This window comes from Asterias rubens, chromosome 1 (assembly GCF_902459465.1).
Source record: "Asterias rubens chromosome 1, eAstRub1.3, whole genome shotgun sequence".
Lineage (NCBI taxonomy): Eukaryota > Metazoa > Echinodermata > Asteroidea > Forcipulatida > Asteriidae > Asterias > Asterias rubens.
Genome location: NC_047062.1, coordinates 33,184,308 through 33,203,762, shown reverse-complemented (window position 1 = coordinate 33,203,762; position 19,455 = coordinate 33,184,308). Strand labels below are relative to the sequence as shown.

The 19,455-nt window shown below is 37.8% G+C and overlaps 1 protein-coding gene and 1 non-coding gene across 2 annotated transcripts; one reads left to right on the top strand and one right to left on the bottom strand.

Annotated features, from left to right (window-relative positions):
* LOC117301469 lies at positions 1 to 120 on the bottom strand. Its single transcript, XR_004520318.1, has one exon. It is a non-coding gene; the product is annotated as a U5 spliceosomal RNA (small nuclear RNA).
* A 694-nt stretch (positions 121 to 814) lies between these two features.
* On the top strand, positions 815 to 19,241 carry LOC117304514. The gene is made up of 18 exons (XM_033789061.1): positions 815 to 1,222; positions 3,303 to 3,383; positions 5,165 to 5,292; positions 6,489 to 6,597; positions 7,970 to 8,110; positions 8,516 to 8,623; positions 9,136 to 9,234; positions 9,638 to 9,716; positions 10,342 to 10,436; positions 10,964 to 11,077; positions 11,996 to 12,052; positions 12,986 to 13,099; positions 13,628 to 13,801; positions 14,333 to 14,408; positions 15,671 to 15,777; positions 16,427 to 16,591; positions 17,199 to 17,429; positions 18,182 to 19,241. Exons 1-18 carry the CDS (start codon positions 1,124 to 1,126, stop codon positions 18,803 to 18,805), a joined length of 2,601 nt encoding a protein of 866 aa, XP_033644952.1. The 5' UTR covers positions 815 to 1,123; the 3' UTR covers positions 18,806 to 19,241.
* Positions 19,242 to 19,455: the final 214 nt, after the last annotated feature.

Below are 19,455 nucleotides of genomic sequence, written 5' to 3'. Positions count from 1 at the left end.
AGCCCTCTCTTTCGGTCGGGCAGCTAAAAATTAGTCTATAGACTCATTAAGTTGTTCCTCTGCACGGAAATCTTTAGTAAAAGGCGAAAGATTTATGCGAATGCAGTGAAACCAGAGTACAAATTGAAGAGTAAATTTTGATAGCGGTCAAACTACTGTGCACTTAAACTCATGGCGGTAAAAATTCCATAAAAATAATAAAATTTATTTTTAGTCGTATTACTTCATTACTTTAATAAAATGATAATTTAATGCTCATATAAATCTAAATTTTACTAAACCATAACTCTTGACTTTGTGTTTTATAAGAAATATAGTTAAAAACAACCACCTATTCTGTTGCATACCTCTGCGCATATAAACTCAATGCAAGGTTAACGCTGTAATTTATTCACGAAGATGACCTATGTGAATATTCATCACCACAGGGCGCCCTCTTTCTCCTCCAGTGTTTATTTATTTATGCCCTTTTACAGGGTAACCATAGAGCTGATAATCTATAGTCTGCAGACCGGGCAAAAATTATTTTACACATTTTGTATTGAAGAGCGACAATTTGATGTCGTCCAAATGAGGTTAAATATTCTATTTAACAAAATCAAATTTAATTAAGTTACTCTATAAATCTGCTACTTAGCAGTTGGCTTTGACAAACCGCGAAACAAATGTTTTTGCATATTTTGCAGGCTACAAAAATTTAACCCCACGTCTGCATTTTTGTACTGTTTGGCGCGCCATAGTTACGGTCAGTCAATCAACTCTCTGTGAAGTGTTTGATGTTGCATACATAATACATTACATGTATAGCGTCAAAACCGTGTTTTGGGTAGCGAGACAACGAGATTGATTTTTGCTTAATAATTTAGTCTTTTTGTGTGAGTTGCTATCACACCTCATTCAAGAGGATTGAACAACTTTCTGAAAGTTCCGTAGGATGTTTATTTAACAGCTGTTTTACTGGACGAAGTCAGCGGGACCATCAGTCACAAAGTTTGGCCAAAATCCCTGGCCAGTCACTCACACACACACAGCACAGTGAATGGAGACTGAAACGAGTTCCTATAGCAGACCACAGCTAAAACTAAAAATGTTTTGTTGGTGACTTCCTAGGATTTAAACAAGCATGTTGAAGATGCCTCGACAAACTGGTGCCTTTCCTCCGGCTAACAACCTCTTGCAGAAGAAATGGAACGAAAGAGCTTACAAACAACATTTGGAAAAGGTAAGCCTAATTTTAGCCCCACTTGTGTGGCCAAGGATAGCCTAATTTGAACTTTTTGAGATGCTCATGATGGTTGAGTACCAGTTGGTTGGAGGAATACCGGACACCTTGGCACCTCCCAAACTCGGCACCTGTAAACTCGGCACCTGCAAACTCGGCATCTTGCAATCTCGGCATCCACTCGGCACCAAGAATGTCGGCACCATACAAACTCTGCACCGGCCTTTTATTGACTAACAAACTCGGCACCAAGCAAAAATAACCTCGAAGAGTCAAGTGGTTAAAATAAAGTAACGTACGTGTAATTACACAATAAAAAAAGGGTTTGATAATTAGTAGCTTTGTAAACGCTGTTCATGGCAAAATCACTAGTTACGGAAGTTGATAAGAATTCCAAACTTTCGAGAAAATTTAGGCCCATAGGAAATTTACCGTGGCGCCGCACCGAGTTCAGTCTACAAGTTTTTTTAAAAGGTTGTTTAGGCTGATTGTCGGTGTCGGTGAAAGTGCAGCGCAATTTTTTTTTATGATTTTGGCTGTGAACATTTTTAAAAAAAAGGGTTTGTTTTTAAAATTTGGTTAATAGTTTTCAATGAAGTTTTGCCGTGACCGGATTTCTACCTCCATGAATTTACCGACGGACCACTCACGACAGTTCTGATCCTTTTAGTGTTATTTTTTCCGTCCTGTGCTATTTTGCTATAACGTCGCTTCTACTTTCTGGTAAATTGTACGATAATTAAAATAAGTGTTATAATAACTTATAACAGGATCAAACTTTTTATGGGACCAGGGGGCTGAAAATCACAGTGTGAAAATCGAACTTTTTCAACTGGGTGCCAAGTTTGTATTTGTACATAAATGTGCCGAGTTTGTGGGTGCCGAGTTTGCAAGAAGCCGAGTTTGCAAGTTGGAGTAAGAGCTGACTCAAGTTCTTTTGCATTTAAAAGTTATGATTTAGTATCTCTCCTTTCAAAAGGGGACCGTTCGTAAGAGATTTCAATTTACCACGTTCTTCGTCAAAAATGCAATGTTCTTGGCTTGTGTCAATATGCAAGACTAGTTGGCATACAGGATGTGCAATTGGTCATGCAAGGTTTTTTTGTTCTGACTATGGACCAATAGGACACCCCCTTTTTGTTCTGGCGTATGTACGTTCATTGTTAGAAGACGCACAGTTCTAGAAGAATGTCTCTCTTTTGTCACAGCCATGGCTAGGAGCAACATCTTTCACAGATCACCATCCACTGCTCCTCCGCTAGTTGAGATTATTCAGATGGCGCATTTCATTTTGACCTATTTTCTATGTAATTTAGGACTGACACTACCAAATTTTATATGCTTGACAAAAGCACAGAATTCTATTGTTTCATAAGCCTAGTTTCTTTTCTGACAGTAAGCATAGCCATGAAATTAGGCCTGGCTGGCCCCTGGATAAATATCAATTTGTAATAACAGTGTGCTAATTTCTCTTGATTCATTACATACAGCTATGAGCTTGAGCTACTGTACCAGACAAACTCAAGTATGACTTGATTTGAAGGGAAATTATATTGTGTACTTTGGTCACACTTGCCTCAGAATTTAATAATACTGGGTTAAATATAAAACTTGGCTTTTTATGTCAACGTGTAATTTTTTACAAACGGTCAACTAAAATCAAAACGACATTCTTTGGCAAATGTGATACGTGCCAAAATGAAGGAATATTATGAGTGGTGTGTACACAAGTAGGGCTCGTTCTTCAGGCCATGAAGTAGTAACTGATGGTTGTCTAGGTAACCCTATTGTGTACGGGTCATAGGTTGTTTACCAATGGCTTCTGGTTACACACGCCGCTAGATCTAGACACACTGAGGGAAAATAAAACACTCCAAATATATTGCCAACTGAATTGCCCATACTCGAATGTCATTTGGAAACATTCTGGACTAAAAGTGATTTTTGATTAATTGCTAGAAATTCAAAATCACTGCCAGGGTTTTAATTGTTATTGTTTGATTTTTTAATGTACTTAACAGATTGCTCAGACTATTCCTTTCTTTATTAAAATGTCCTTATTTTTCTTGTCTACTTCCAGAGGAAAGCAATGACTACTGGTCTGAATACCAGGACACCTAAATCTTACCTGCATATGCAGTTGAACCTCAAGAAAATACAGGTTGGTTCTGTCTTATAATAAATAACATTACACAAATCAATCAGATTTAAGGTCTATGAGTTCGGGCATAATTGTAAATAAGCCTAATACTCATTTATTTGTGCCAACAGAGATTCACAATTGGTTCTTTATAACAATTTTATGGATGCACTTAGGTTGTTACCAAGGAGGATTGATGTTTTTTGCTTTTAAATTTATTGATGGTAAAATTGTACCAAGCTACAGTTGACCTGTTTGTGTGACTAGCCCCCCCCCCCCCCCCCAATATTGGCCAGTGACCTCCATGGTGACACTAAGCTAACCTAGACACTTATCTAAAGCGACACAACTAATTTTATGTAAATGTTATTGTTCTTAAATTGTTCAAATGGAGACAGGAATTTTATGTAACTAAGAAGATCTGAACAGACCATAACTACCGCCACACTATTTATTTGTTATTAGTTACTGATTAGTTTACAAATAATGAATGATTATCCTTTGATGAATGATATAATCTTTTCATTCAACAATCGTTTTATAACATCCAAGTAGACCTATGTCATAAATCTATTAGAGTATGTAAACAAGTATTGTGTGCAAGATTGTTCCCTGGCATCAACTATATTTTGGAATTGTAAACACTTGCGTACACTTGCGTGCAACAGTTAAAAAAGGGACAAAAATGCATTGATTTGATCAATGAATGCTGCTTGCCCAACAATCTTCAATCATGAAGGTTCTACTTCAGGCCTAGGCCTGTATGCTAGGCACCGAGGCATTTTATCCTTAGTAAAGGGCATCCTATAAATGAGGAAATAATTGTAATTTTCTACCGCAGCATTTCAAAGGCACCAAGGCAATTACCCAGGGAGCATGAAGGCAATTACCTTTGTTGCCTTTGTGAAGTATCAGGCCTGCTACTTGAGGGGTACCGGTCAACTCGGTCCCAACCCAACTCGGTCCCAGTCAACTCGGTCCCAAGTCAACTCGGTCCCAAGACAGGGAAGCTTGCATGGGCGGGAGGGGAGGAGGGACCGCAATTAACCCAAGATTTGTATTTGTATCTTGTAAAATGCGCTTTAGTCTTAGTTTATTATTATAATTATTATGATTTTTATTTAACTAGTAGATTTTGGATATTATTTGTTATTCTTATAAGTTAACTTGAAAGTTTTCTTTATAATTTAACAAAACATAAAATCATTTTCTTTCTTTAGTTTTTAATAATTATTATGTAGTTCGTACTGATTTTATATTAATTAATTTTAAACGTAAGTTACTTGAAAATAAATCAAAGAGGATTCAATTATTAATGTTTGTCAATTAATTAATTGTTGAGAGCCATCATGATACAGAAAACATTACTCTGGTTGAAATAAAAGCAAAGAGACATTTTGAAGAATTTTTTGTTGGCCAACACAATCGGTAATTTTCAAAAGTGAATGTTGAACCATGGTTGAACATAGAAACAAATGGGTCGCAACTGAAGGCATTGAATATGATAATTATTCCGAACATCAGTGCACACTTATCCCGTTTCATGTACAAAGTCAAAAGACATTAGTTATTTTTTTCAATTCAAAGAAAACATACAATTACTTCCCGTCAACCATACGGACCGAGTTGACTTGGGACCGAGTTGACTTGAGACCGAGTTGACTTGGGACCGAGCTGACTTGGGACCGAGTTGACTGGGACCGAGTTGACTCATAAGCTACTTGAGTGTTCAATCGGAGTACCTTCTTCCATCAGCTATTCTAGAAGTCTCAATTCTTACAAGCTATCTTATTTTCATTTAGCTCGAAGAAGAGAGACAAGAAGCGATTGACCAGGAGAATCGGATTCTTCTGGCTAAACTGACCACAGTCATCAGGTCAGCTGGACAACTAGACAACTGGAATGAGGAATATGATGACCTCCCTAAAAGGTAGGTTTAGAATCTTGTTGTCAACCAGAGCCAAATTTCAGAAAACATTACTTGACATGTTTCTGCTTAGCAGAAATGAGCATGATACCGTCACAAATTGTACATGTGGGATGGTAGTTTGGCTGGTAACCTTATTCTGGTAAGATTAATTTTGTTGTGCTTACAGTGTACGTGTAGCTGCCTTTTTGTGCTTAGCAGCTCTATGAAATTGCGCCAAGGGCTCAATTTCAAAGCCTATTACGCACAAAAACTTGCTAAGCACGGAAAAGTATTGCTTAAACAGAACTAGGTTACCAGCCAAAATTAGGTTTACATTGTTGTGACCGGTGCCCCACTCGATTTTTGCTTAGCAAAGAAATTTGTCGAACAGTATTTTCTGCTTTTTTAAAACAGCTCTATGAAATTGGCCCCAGGAGTCAAGATAGGTAAACAACCTTCAAATGAAATAGTGATGTCCTCTTATATTTCCAAATGAAATTCAGACCAGTGTGAATTGTTTTGACAGCTGGTGGTACTTGACATTTTGCCAGCGGGCTCTCAACATTGCAATGCACTAAATGCCAACATCTGTTCTCTTCTTTTCATTTGGCTGGACTGTGTAGTGCAGTCATCAAATTACTCAGTATTTAGCGCTAATTAATTGATGTTTTGATTACAAATGTCCAATAGATTAAAAATAACAGTTAGATTATTTTTGTTAATAAATTGCAACTTAATAAATTAACAATTGGTACGGCTAAAATGGGAAAAAAATAAGGTCAATGAAGCAGTGGTGACATCCTAGCCCAATAAACCAAAATTAGGTCATGGGTTTATCATGCTATTTTTCTTGTACATGTTTGATGCTTCCCATTTCCATCCCCAATGCAGTGTTACATCTATTTAAATTATTTCCCATGTACATTGTTTGAATTAACCTCTTGTCACTGGGCAAGCTTGTCGGTCTAGAGGTAAGACATCTGCTCTAGAATGACGTCGGTCTTAGGTTCAAATTTATCCCTCTTAGTCTTGAGTATGCCTGTAGTTTTTTCAAGGGACCCTGGAAAGAATTGAGACATACAGTGGTTATCACACACACATTGAAGGGTTAAACGAAACAATATTCTTTTATTATCTCGTTTATTATCTCATAAAGTGGTGATTTACACCTCAAACGGCTTAAACTAAATATTAAATTTCCCTTTTTTTATTTCTAGTTTGAACAAACCTCACATGCAGCGAGAACAGGAGAGGATTGCAACCGAAAATAGTAAACTGACAAAGAAACTGACTAAAGTTACCGCAGAATATAATCTGGATCAATGGGTAAGCTAATGACAGACAATTACACTTATTGATATCTACCTTTATTTGTTAGAACTGTTACATGTATTTGTTGTCACGCTTGTTTCTTGGCTATAATGAGTAACCTAGCACAGTTTCTTAAAGGCAGTGGACACTATTGGTGATTACTAAAAATATTTACTAGCATAAAACCTTTCTTGGTGACGAGTAATGGGGAGAGGTAGATGGTGTAAAACATTGTGAGAAACGGCTCCATCTGAAGTGCCATAGTTTTCTAGAAAGAAGTAATTTTCCACGAATTTGATTTCGAGACCTCAGATTTAGAACTTGAGGTCTCGAAATCAACCATCTAAACACACACAACTTCGTGTGACAAGGGTGTTTTCTTCTTTCATTATTATCTCGCAACTTTGATGACCGATTGAGCTCAAATTTTATACAGGTTAGTTATTTTATGTATTAGTTGAGATACACCAACTGTGAAGGCTAGTCCTTGATGACAATTACCAATAGTGTCCACTGCCTTTAAGCCGTTGACTGCTCAAACTTTTGGTTTTCCGGGGGTCGATTTCACAATAAGTAAGGACTAGTTCTAACTGAGGACTAGTCTGAGGAGATATTCAAAGCTTTAGGTTAGTCCTATGTTAGGACGATTAACTCAAAACAGGACCAGTCTTAACTCTTTGTGAAATTCACCCAGGGCAACTCATCTGTTTTTCCTGGACTGTCCAGATTTCCTAGAAGTAATTGACATCTTTGAACCATAGCCATCTATTATATATCAGCACCTTTAATTGGTCAATATCTCCTTGACAAGGATCAATAGTCCAATCAATAGTTTACTGTTTGGAATGTTTGGCATTGACGTCATCACAGCTCCAAGGTAGAGGCAAAGCAATGACAACACAAAGGAAATGCACAGCTACGTATGTACCCTAGGCGCAAAGGATGGCTAAAGAGCAATTTTTGGTTATTTCTAGTGGAGGGCACAATGTTCAATGATTTGCATAGTGTTTCAGCAGGCCTGGAAATAACCCACGGCACCTACAGCGATTGCTGTTGTGCCCTGTGCTTTTGATGTGGTGCCATTTGCAAAGCTCCAATAATTAAAACTTTCCTTGTATTAGTTCCTCTAATCAGAGGAAAAACGAAATTCAAGGCCTGGTGTTTTTTCTTTAATTTTCTTCAGTAGTTTTTCTGAAACATTTGGCAAAATTCCTTGCAAGATTTGAAGGTATTTTATTAAATACCTAATCAATGAGTAATCTTCTTTTTATCTCTTGGTGAGGGCGCCATACTCAACTTTGTAAATTGGTATTGAGTACAATACTCAACATTTCTTGCAAGATTTGAATGCATCTTATTTAATATCTTTTGATTTTGTTATTTGTAGGAGGATGAATATCTTCTTCATGGATACTATCTCTCATTGAAAGCTCAAGAAACTAAAGGTTTTGAAGTGGATACCAGAGGCTTTGAAGATGATGAGCCACATTTCTATAACAGAGATAGAGAGGTTGCGACGGCTAATGGAGTGAGTTCAGTTAATGGGACTTTGGGCTTTGGAGTACAGACCTGGGAATACACTAAGGCAAACTGTTGCCCCTGGTCTTGGCCTTGGTGCCCCTTCAACAGTTTCCCATAGACTTTAGGATTTTCAAATAGATGTGCCCTTTGCAAAATGAAAATGGCCTTGCCCTCTGAAGAAAGATGCAATTCCAGGCATGAGAGTAGTTCAGTATGAGTTACTAATCTCCCCAACCCAAATCGCCGACTACTCTTTGTAAATTGGTGAAAGATTGGCTTCAACTTACAGTTGTAAAGTGAACAATTACATAATTTTTGTATATATCTATTGACTGTACTGAAGCGGTATACACACATTGTATATAACATCCACGAAAAGTCAATGAATTAAAGTACTTTCTTTATTTTGTAGTCTGTGTCTCAGTTTGATGGTGGACGGAGCGAGACTGAGGAGCAAGCTGATGAACTTAGTACCACTACAGGGAGTACAAGCAAGCCCAAGACAACGACCAAGACAACGGTGAGTGCCTTCTCTAGAAGGGCACCGGACTCAAGCTCTGGTGTTTCCGTTCAGCAGAGTGTGGGTTTGAGTCCTGTTCTTGACACTTGTGTTCCTAAGCAAGACACTAATCTATAATTGCTGCGTCCTGTGGATGGGACGTAAAGCTGCAGTTCTTGTGTTTTGTGTGTTTTGTGTGTTTTGTGTAATGCACGTAAGAGAACCCAGTGCACTAATAAATCATAAAGAGAAGTTGTTCGGTGTTTCTGGTCTGATCGTAGTGGTTCAACTCCGTACGGTCAGCCCTCGAGCACTGTTATAAAGAGGTTGTGCTTACAAAGAGAACATTCTGAAGTCCAGACACTCACTTTACTTCAAGCTTCTTTTTGTCGCTGTCCTCTAAAGAGTTAAATTGGCAGGTCCCTGCGATCTTGTTATAAGGAAAGAGTCGACTGTGTATTTTTCTTCTTATACAAGACTTGAAGGTCAAGACATGTTTTATAGTTTAATTATTTTGCTTCTTGATGCAACAGCAATCTAAGAAGGCACCAGGACCATTCCGAAGGGTCAAGCCCCAGCCAAGACTGCCTCTTCTTGGACAACCAAGGAAAAAGGAAGAAGAAAAAAGAAAGGTAAGATTTTATTAAAAGATGACGGACAAATCGATGTCATGGGCCAAATTTCATAAAGCTGTGGAGCAGAAAATACTGCTTGACAAATTTCTTCCGTTAGCCAAAACTTGGTGGGACACCGCCCACAACAATGCAAACTTAATGTAATTTTGGCTGGTAACCTGTTCCTGCTAAGCGATACTATTCTGTGCTTAGCAAGTTTGTGTGTTTACAGGCTTTATGAAGTTGTGCCTCGTTGATTTTCTCCAAAGAACTATGAAAAAGCTAAACACAGTGCTTCATAAATTTCAATACAAAATCGAGTGTAAAAGGAAAATTATATGTTATGTTTCTTGTTTTGCATGCTGCGTCGATTAATAAGATAATTAATTGTGTTTCCACTTGATTGATTTTGCAATAACAGAAAGAATTAGCGAGTAAACCCGCACCTTACAGTGACAAGGAAGATGCAGCTAAACTCTTCAAAACAACTAAAGAAATGTGTAAGTATTTGAAGTGAAATTAGATATTGTTTTAATTCCAAAATGAAACATTTTTTAGGATTTGACTTTTTTAAGTGATATAATTCATCAGAGTTAAATTAAGGATGTATCTGACATTTCTTTGAGCTATGAGCACAATGTGTGTAGGTTGGTTTTCTTTCACTTGTTGTCAAAATTGATTGTTATTTCAAGTAAAAAACCACAAGGGAAACAGACTAGATAAACTGTTATTAGTATGGGTTAAACTGAGAACAATTTACGGGAGCAGGATTTGAACCTGCAACTTCCACATTAACGTGCTGGCCCACTAACAACTGAGGTATTTTAAACTGTTGGCGGTCTACCTATTTGTAAATATGTTTGTTCGGGGAGGCCAGTTGTTATAAGCCAATCGACCTGTAACTGCCAAATATAGCCAAGGGTCACATCTAAGTAGATTATACAACCTGGGAAGTGGCAGCCTGGGGATCAATTTTTATTAATTTCAAATATTAAATATAACAAAATCTCAAGGGATTCTAACTAGGTGAATTTTAAGATTATTATTTGTCAATGTTACTACAACGAAAGCTCTTCGTCTTTAAAAATACCCACGGCCATTTTAAATTTATTTTTCTGAATGCAGCAAGAGCCGATCCAGTGCTTACAAAGACGCTTGCAAGACGGACCTACAGTCAGAGACAGCAAACAATGACTACGTTTGAGAAGCAGTATGAGCTGGTAAGATACTCAGACTAAAATCCCCTCACTTCTCTAAGTCTCCCATCTGTTTGTTGTCATAAACAGAACTCTTCATAGTAATTCATAATATTTGTCTGATTTTAAGAAAACTAATCACTTATATACTGAAAAGATATAAAGAAAGTTTTTCCTTTTGATCACTTTTAAAAGATTAAACCCCAAAGAAAGTGTTGTTTTAAGATTAAACAAAGTTTATATGACAAAATTCTGATAGTGTGATTGGTCACCATGGAAACGGCCAAATTTTCTTTGGTGAAGTTTCTTGAATGTTCCATTATGTCTACTGACTAAAAATGATTGACCTTTTTGTGCTTGTGAATTGTTTGCAGGGAACTTATGGCAGTGATTTTTATAAAACTGTATTTGCAAGAAAAAGTGAATGGCTTTTCAACCCTAACAGAGCCTTTCTTGGTCGAAACGTCAGGCCATGAACTAGGTCTTTGCGGTTGGTAAGCAGTTTGAAACAGCTAATTTTCTCAAAACTGTTTTTGTTGATTTTATTTCAGGATCTTGAAGTGGAATTAATGGAAGTAATGGATGATGAATGGAATGAATTTGTCACAACTCTTCTTGCAAAACGAGAAATGATTGATGCTACAGCATGTCATCAAGCACTCAAGGTATGCCTCAATAACTGCTGTCCTTGTGTAAAAAACACATTATAAATTACCTTCAAAATGATGTGTGGATTGTTGGTTCAAGTCCCGCTCTCGTTGATTTTTCTTTTACAACCCCAAATCATTAATTACATATTCATAAATACCTCAGACAGTTTCGCTATTCCTATTGGTGGAGAGCGCGTCACGTGGGTGTGTATAAACCTTTGTTTATGACCAGTAAAAAGTGTTGAAACATGGGCGTGACACTCGAGGTTACACCTGTTCTTATAAGACAGTTTCTTTGTTCCTATTCACTGAGAGCAACGGCTGAAACAGTTGTGCCAGATCACGCGATGCGCGTAACGCGCACAGCATTCCCTTATAAGGAGTTGTTTACCCAAAGGCGGCGGAGGGCTTTACCATTTCATAGCTGGAGGGGTGTTGTGTTGAAAGAAATCATTGAACAATTATAATTTTTGCATTTATTTTACTTTTTGACCCAAAGTGTTGATGTTTTTTTTACCGAAAAGGTATTTATGAATGGGAATCAAAGTGTGTTGATCGGTTTTCAGCTAGCGGTTTAAACCCGCTGAGGCCTGGTTCTTGATAATTTACCTCGACTTCGTCTCGGTAAAATTATCAAGAACCAGGCCTCGTTGGGATTAAACCACTAGTTGAAAACCTCTTCACCACACATTGATTCCCTTAGTAATTATCAAGAACCAGGCCTCGTTGGGATAAAATCACTAGTTGAAAACCTCTTCACCACACATTGATTCCCTTAGTAATTATCAAGAACCAGGCCTCGTTGGGATTAAACCACTAGTTGAAAACCTCTTCACCACACATTGATTCCCTTATTTAAAACTTATTGCTTCTCCTCTGTGTGACCCATACTATTGATTCAAATTTATTTATATTATCAATTTCTCTTCACAGGGTCACCTACCTCTCACAGACACAATGATTGAAATCCTGTGTACACGAAATAACTCAGTAAGTCACAAATAAAAACAATAGATAGTTCTGGCTAGATGCCATCTTTACCGGCAACTTGGGTTTTGGCTTTGAGTTGCATTAAGTGTTCAAATTTGTCTACGCAGCCAAGTGATTCACCGACCGATTATGCAAGGAATTTGATAAAACTCCTGCATGCAATATTTACACAAAACGCATACTTGTGTCTTCAAAGAATTACTATCATTGCCTTTAAGTCGCTGGTTTTGATTCAGTCCCTACAGCACTCCACCAGCCATTCAGTGCAGTCCCTTAAATCCACTGGCTTAGCAGATTATCTTAGTTTAGAATTCAAAAGCTGATTTCGTTTTAGTGGGATCCTTCAGAGCATTCCCTTTAATCCCCTGGCTTAGGCGGATTATCTTAGTTTAGAATTCAAGAGCTGACTTAATTTTAGGGGATCCTTCAGTGCAGTTTCTCTAATCCACTGGCTTAGCAGATTATCTTAATTTAGAATTCAAAAGCTGATTTTATTTTAGTGGGATCCTTCAGAGCATTCCCTTTAATTCCCTGGCTTAGACGGATTGCCTCAATTTAGAATTCAAAAGCTGATTTCATTTTAGGCAGTCAGGTTGGCGTTCTGGTATATTTCCTCACCTTCCATCTCTGGAACCCCAGTACAAATTAGGTTCAAATTCCACCGGGGGCACTTTGTGAATTGGATTTTCAGTCCTAACTGTGTGGGTTTTCTCTGGAATAATTCTCTGGGGTTTTCCTCCCACAACTAACCCTGAACCCTCTTCCATTGTCTTCTCTCCATTAGGTTCTTGGCGAGTACAGTCATTAAGTTTACTTTTCTGTGAGTCCTTGGCTTCACAACCAGAATTAATCTATGAAATTAAAATGAAATGTACATTGAGACTTTCATAACCAGCTTACATCATTGATGATTCTCTCTGTTTCTATCACCAGGCACTCAGTTCAATCAAGAAGACGTATAATAAGGAGTATTCCACTAACTTAATGGATGACATTAAGAATGAAACCAAGGGTCAACTCAGACATCTCTTCCTTGCTTTAGCTAAGGTAGGTTCAGCTTTGACTATCGGAGCAAAACACTCTGGTTTGATTGATAAGAGAATGATTGTGTTCATATTTGCATGTCACCTTGATTGAAAGTAGGGACAAATTTCATTAAGCTGTTAAAGGAGAAAATGATGCTGAAAATTTTTCTGTTGAGCAGAAATTAGCAGAAAACAATACAACACATAATTTACACTTAACATGTTATTTTGTTTGATAGCCTTGTTCGCTAAGTGTATAACTTTGTTTACTTGGCTATTTTTTGTGCTTAAGTGCTATATCATGGCTCTCCTTACCATAAGCAAAGTATCAGTGCTTACGGAAGCAGGTAATTACAGTCGCTTGCCAAAGCACGGTATTCTGCGCAAGCATATTTGACCAGTTTTCAGGTTTGCTTTGCCTTTGCGTGTGCATACTCAACATTACCTGGCATTCTTCACTTACACAGTTAAATTCAGTGCTTACTCTGTAAGTGGAGAATGGTGATTGTAAGCTTAAGATTTTAAACAATTGATTGTAATTATTTTCTAGGGCACCCGTATGGAGAGTACAGCAGTGGATGCTGATAGAGCTGAACATGATGCAGAGATGTTGATGGGAGAACCTGATAATGAGAGATGGAAAGCAGACTCGGGCAAGATGGCTGAGTTGTTCAGAATAGCAAGCTTCGCTCAAATTAGAGAAGTGCTGGAACATTATGAGCAGGTCAGTAATTGACTACCCCCATTTGCTTGTGCCCAGTGTACGGGCCTTGGTAAACCCGTGATTTAGCAATATTTGTGTATGCATTTCTTGTGCCCATTGTATGGACCTTGGTGAACCCTAAAGAATCAGTGGCAAATAACTCTTTCTTTTTAACCCCTGGTTCTTCTTGGAACCAGCACAGCTCAGAGATCTTTACTCAAATGGCGTCTCTGCAAACCTCCCATGATTGATCTTATGCCTGCAGTCTAGTGGGTTATTATACGCCTCTCTTAATATTCATGCATGCTTACTTGCTTATTCATGCATGACATCATAATTCTTTCCCAAAATGAGGCTAAAGGCGCACGCCCGCCACCACTTGCAGTGGCTGCGCCCATAGCATCGTTTGGGTTAGAATTGTGACGTACCTCATGCATAAATAAGAGAGGCGTATTAATATTGATTGTTGATGACTCTATTGAAATGAATGGAGTTGTATAATTTCACTCAAGAGGAAATAAACTAATGATGTGATTTGGTTTTGATTATTAGCTGACTGAGAGCAGAGTCCAGGATGAGTTTCGTTCAACCCTAGCTGGAGACTATCGGGATGCAATGCAAGCATTGGGTAAGTTCTTCTAGTTCTTGTAAACCCTTACAGGGAAGCTGATTGTTTAGATTTACTGCATATTGATGCAAGTGTTTCTGAGTCTGAGATTTGATTGATTATCAGCCCCCTCACACCAACAAAGTGTCAATATAAATCCAAGTGGGTTGTTGTGGCCGAGCGTTCTATGGTGGTCGACTAAAGTTTCTAGTTTACAGAATGTTGGTTTGAACCCTGGCCTAGTTAATTGAGACACTTGTGTCCTTTAGCAAGAGACAGTTTAAAAGTCAAGGAAACCGGATAAAAACGCTGGTCTGATAAGCCATATTGATGCTTGGGACAGACTTTAATCTTTAAATCTAATCTTAACGTAAAGTCTCCTCCTGGCCTAAGTGTTTTGTGACCCTCCAGTGAAGGGTAATAATGAAGGACCATGAGGAGTGGTTAGAAGGTACACATGGTCACTTTGATTTCTCCAATGACAAAGGAAAAAGGTTTTCTCTTTGTGTATCTATTGTCATCCTTGCCATAATTGACCATTGTACAACTTTTATATAATTTCATTTGATTTTATTTGCCAGCAAACATGACAAAACACATTTAAAAATTGTACATCACAGATTTACAAGAACAAGCAATACAATGGTTATCATAAGAATACACAAATGTAAAAACTTTAACAAATTACTGAGAAACCTGGCCTGGCTGCAGGCAGATACAAGGATTATGTAGGAAACACCTCCATTGGGGGTGGAACACAAAACACTAGAGACAAAACAAAAGACAAGAACCCTGGCAGGGAAAGCCAATAGCGACAGAAAGTCACTTTCAAAGTGGCTGACCTTTTGGTTCCAGATAATATTGAATAACCAACAAAGCACACTCTCCACAGGAGGGATACGTATTACCCACCATCCAGCCAAGCCAGGCAACTCATCTGATAATTAAATGGATTCAGTAAATATTGAGTTGCTATAATTGACCATTGTACAACTGTTTGCCATATGTTAATTGACTGTGTTTATTGGATCACTATATGACTGCAATATGAGATATAAACTGCACCACGTGTTTCAGATGCATGCGCAATCTTGCAATATGAGATATTACTTCGTGATTCAAAGCCAAATTGATTTGTTCTATATTGAAAAATTTAATATGTTCCTGGTTTCATGGAGACTGCCTGATATCTTGGAACCTGCTTGGAACAATTTGTCTTGAAGTTTCTCTTTCAGAATCTATGAATTGGTAAGATTCTTAACAATGATTGATTTGGTTTTCAGTGAAGTGTCTGTATAACTGTGCTATGTACATGGCAGAGAGACTTCGTATTAGTCTCGTCAGGAAAAACAGCGCCAGCTTAATCCGTCTTCTTGTCACAAGATCTGAGGTGAGCTTCTTCTTAATTTATTCACATGTTCTTACATTTTCAACATTAGTAACCATTTTTCAAATGACAATACTTTTGGATGCACTTTTACGGAAACAACTTATATACAATTTTATATGTTAGGTTTATGTATTATGTAATAACCACAGGGTAAATTCAAAATAATTTTGGGTTTAACAAAGAGCGAGAGCGAGATTTGAACCTACGACCTTCGGATTAACGCTCAGTATGCTCTGATTGTCTTCTCGAGAAAGCAGCTTTCTCCTGAAAACGATCAGAGCATACTGATCGAAACGTCGAGTTGAAACCAAATGTACTTTTCAGATCCACGATAACTCATTTAGAGATAGTAATTACATGGTGTTACCGCAAACATTTTCATATCGTATTTCCACCATGCAAAGTTCCAAATCCTGCTTAAGATTATTAATATTTGTTTGTATTAAACTGCAAAATTTGCTCAAAGTTTAGAACAAGTTGAAACATGTTGGTTTTAAATGATAAATAATTTTCATTGACCTTTTAATGCTGGTTTGAAACTCATGTAAATAAAGATGACCAGGCATATTTCATAAATGCTAAATTTAGTTCAATCTTTCATCATTAATGATATTAATTTAGTTTTTTATTCTTTGTGTGTGCACATTAGATTGATATGCCACAGATAAGGAAGGCTTACAGACAGCGTTATGGTGAGACATTGATGGATGCTATAGAGACTCTATGTAAGGAGCCTTATAAGAAAGCTCTAGTCAGTATGGTTCTTGTACACGGAGCTCTCAAGAATCAACAAGATCAAGAAGAAGATCAAAAGGTAAGCTCTTCATTCATTCAATAGACATAATAGGGATGGCCAGGGCGGGTTGGCGTAGTGGTATCTTTCCTCACCTTTCATCTCCAGGACCTTGGTTCAAATCCCAACAGGCGCAATATGTAGATAGGGCTTTCAGTTCCTACCTGATGACATCGGTTTTCCCTTGTAAAAGTCACTTTGGTTTTCCTCCCACATCTAACATTCGTCGTCTTCTCTCCATGGGATACTTGGCTAGTATAGCAGGAATAGAATGTCCGGTTTTTTTAAAAGAAGTTATGTCATCACAGTCAAGTAAACAAAGAAACAAAAATCTGATCTCAAGAAAAAAAAACAGTTTATGAAGAAACTGAGTACCAGCCATAGTAAATGGTTGAATATTCCTGCATTTCTGTCTAACTTCTAACTTCTTTCAAACTGACCCAGAGTCCGGCTTCAAACACAGCAAAATTAGTTTCACAGCATATGAATATATAATGGTCTCGAGGATTTGAAAATGTTTACAATTTTCCTTTTCCTTTGTACAAAATATAAACATAAATAAAACGGCTTCTAATTTGGGATACAATTTAGTTTCAATTGAATTTTCTTTGCAATGATTTCTCTTAAGGCACGAGGAGCCTTCAGTGCTACTAAGGTTCCAACCCTCCCTAAGGTGGCTCCTCCTAAAGCAAAACCCCTACGACGTCCCTCACCTAACAAAGCAGCCATACTGAAACCAAGCAACCCTCTGATGCAAAGTATCAAGACACAAGCTGCAAAAGAATCAATCCTTGTACCTCCTAGGAGGGTCGTCAAACCTAAGAAGACTGTGACTGTGGTGGACCCTAGAGCTAAACAGGTAAGGGGTTGTGTTCAAGAGGTTCTGGGGTCGATTTCACAAAGATGGTCCTAACTTAAGACTAGTCCTAGGACTCTTTAGAAGTTATTAAAAACCATCCCAACTCATTTAGAGATTATCATTACATGGTGTTACCGCAAACCTTTCTTTATAAAGATTATACTATTCTTAACTCTTTGTGAAATCCACCCCTGAGTGGATAATTTACATTTTTCGTTTTACTTTGTGCTTAAGTTTAATAAAGGTATTAAACAGGATTGGTAGAGCTGACAAAAAAGTCGCAGACAGTGTTCATGTTTTATGGGATCAATTATGCACATGAAAAGACCAACCTGTGAAAAGTTGGGCTGAATTTGTAGTGTGAGTTACACAAAAAAAGTGAAAAACCATGCACAATTTTCAGTGTGTAAGCAAACTTACCTTAATGTTTGTTTAACAATGGAAATCAGCTGTGTTTATTTTTTAGGTTTACAGATACAGTTTTCTCAAATATGACTTTATTACAGAGGGAAAGATTCACAGAAAAAATAGTTCTAGTGTGATCTTCAGTATCAGTTAAGCTTCCAGCCTAACACTGATTTTTTTTAATTATCTTACCAATCCTGTATAATACCTTTGAGATTTGAAACTCTGCATTACAAAAATACTGTCTTGTAACATTTGCAGTAGGCCCCAATACCATGGAAGTAATTTATTCGATTGCGTATCATAATCTGAAGATTATCATCTGTTTTTTTTGCCTGTCATTACAGTCTCCACCATCTTCAGGCCAGAGATCAAATACTTCAAGACAAAGTGTCTCTAAGGCTAAGAGACCTTTACCAGTGTCTTCAAGAACATCCTTAAACTCACCAGGAAAGTCTTCAGTCAAATCAGCTGAAACGAAAGGAAGGGAAGAGAAGACTGAAGACAAACCCACATCAGCAACAAGAGCTACGTCAGGTGCATCTGAGAAAGATGTAGTGGACCCTGAAACTGCCAAATCTAAAGCTGCATCTGACATAACATCTCAAGGAACTGATAACGAGAAAGATGCTACCCAAGAGAAGATGACAGAGAACATAGACACTTCCAATGAAACTGAAGATGCTGGTATTGAAGTTACAAAGACTAATGAGAAAGAGTTAGTTCAGACAGAGAGTGATGGAGACAAGACGCAGACAATTGAAGAGGATCAGTCAGATAAGACTGCTGCCGAACCACAAGATAAGCCTAAGCCTGTTCCTGCTTCACCTGAAACCAATGCACAGGTTGAGCAATCTATTGAGCCAATTAAACCAAACTCACCAACAGAAAAACCAAGTCAAGACGATAACTCCAGGGCAACAGTGAGCCAGCAAGGAGCAAAGACTGAACAGGAGAAAGAAACTTCTTGAATTGTTTGAGTCAAGCCCAACTCGTCCATCAACAAAACGTAGGCATTTGCCCGTGGAGTCTCCTCAAGTTGTACCCTGTTTGAATCACTGGTACCGCTCCAAACACATCCCATCTTTCCGGTGCTGCTGCTTTGAGTTTGGTGGTATCACAACCTGACCACTCTGGGATCTTGTCCAAACAGCGCATCTTTGGTTTGCCCAAGGAACGATGGCATTTCTTTGGCATTTCATCCACAATGGCTGCTGCCAAGCTGCCTTAATGAACCACATTGCTTATTGGCCATCAAACTAAAAAGTAAATCAGGAAGAAAGCTTGAGAGCAGCAAGGAGCCAACCAGGAACAATGGAGAAAGAATCTTCTTGAATGATTTGAACAACTTTGGGTCAAGCAGAGATACCAACATACACGATTTGGGCGTAGCAAATACGATTTCGAGCCGTGACTACGACGCTACGATAATACTCAATAAAACACGCTAAACAAGCCGGCCAATATAATTTTATTAAATCGTACAATACATGCAAACAACTAATGAACTATTAAGTGGAAATAAAAATTAAGAAAAATATCAAAACAATTGTAACAGAAAAGAAAAAAACACTTTTAATTTTAGAACGCAGTGTTAAATAATAGCGGCGAATTCACTCGA

Excerpts from the sequence above, each read along its gene's own strand:
- LOC117304514 (XM_033789061.1), top strand. The coding sequence starts at position 1,124 with ATGTTGAAGATGCCTCGACAAACTGGTGCCTTTCCTCCGGCTAACAAC. Across the intron at positions 8,111-8,515 it reads AGGTTGCGACGGCTAATGGA|TCTGTGTCTCAGTTTGATGG; the intron begins GTGAGTTCAGTT and ends TTTATTTTGTAG. Across the intron at positions 13,802-14,332 it reads TGCTGGAACATTATGAGCAG|CTGACTGAGAGCAGAGTCCA; the intron begins GTCAGTAATTGA and ends TTTGATTATTAG.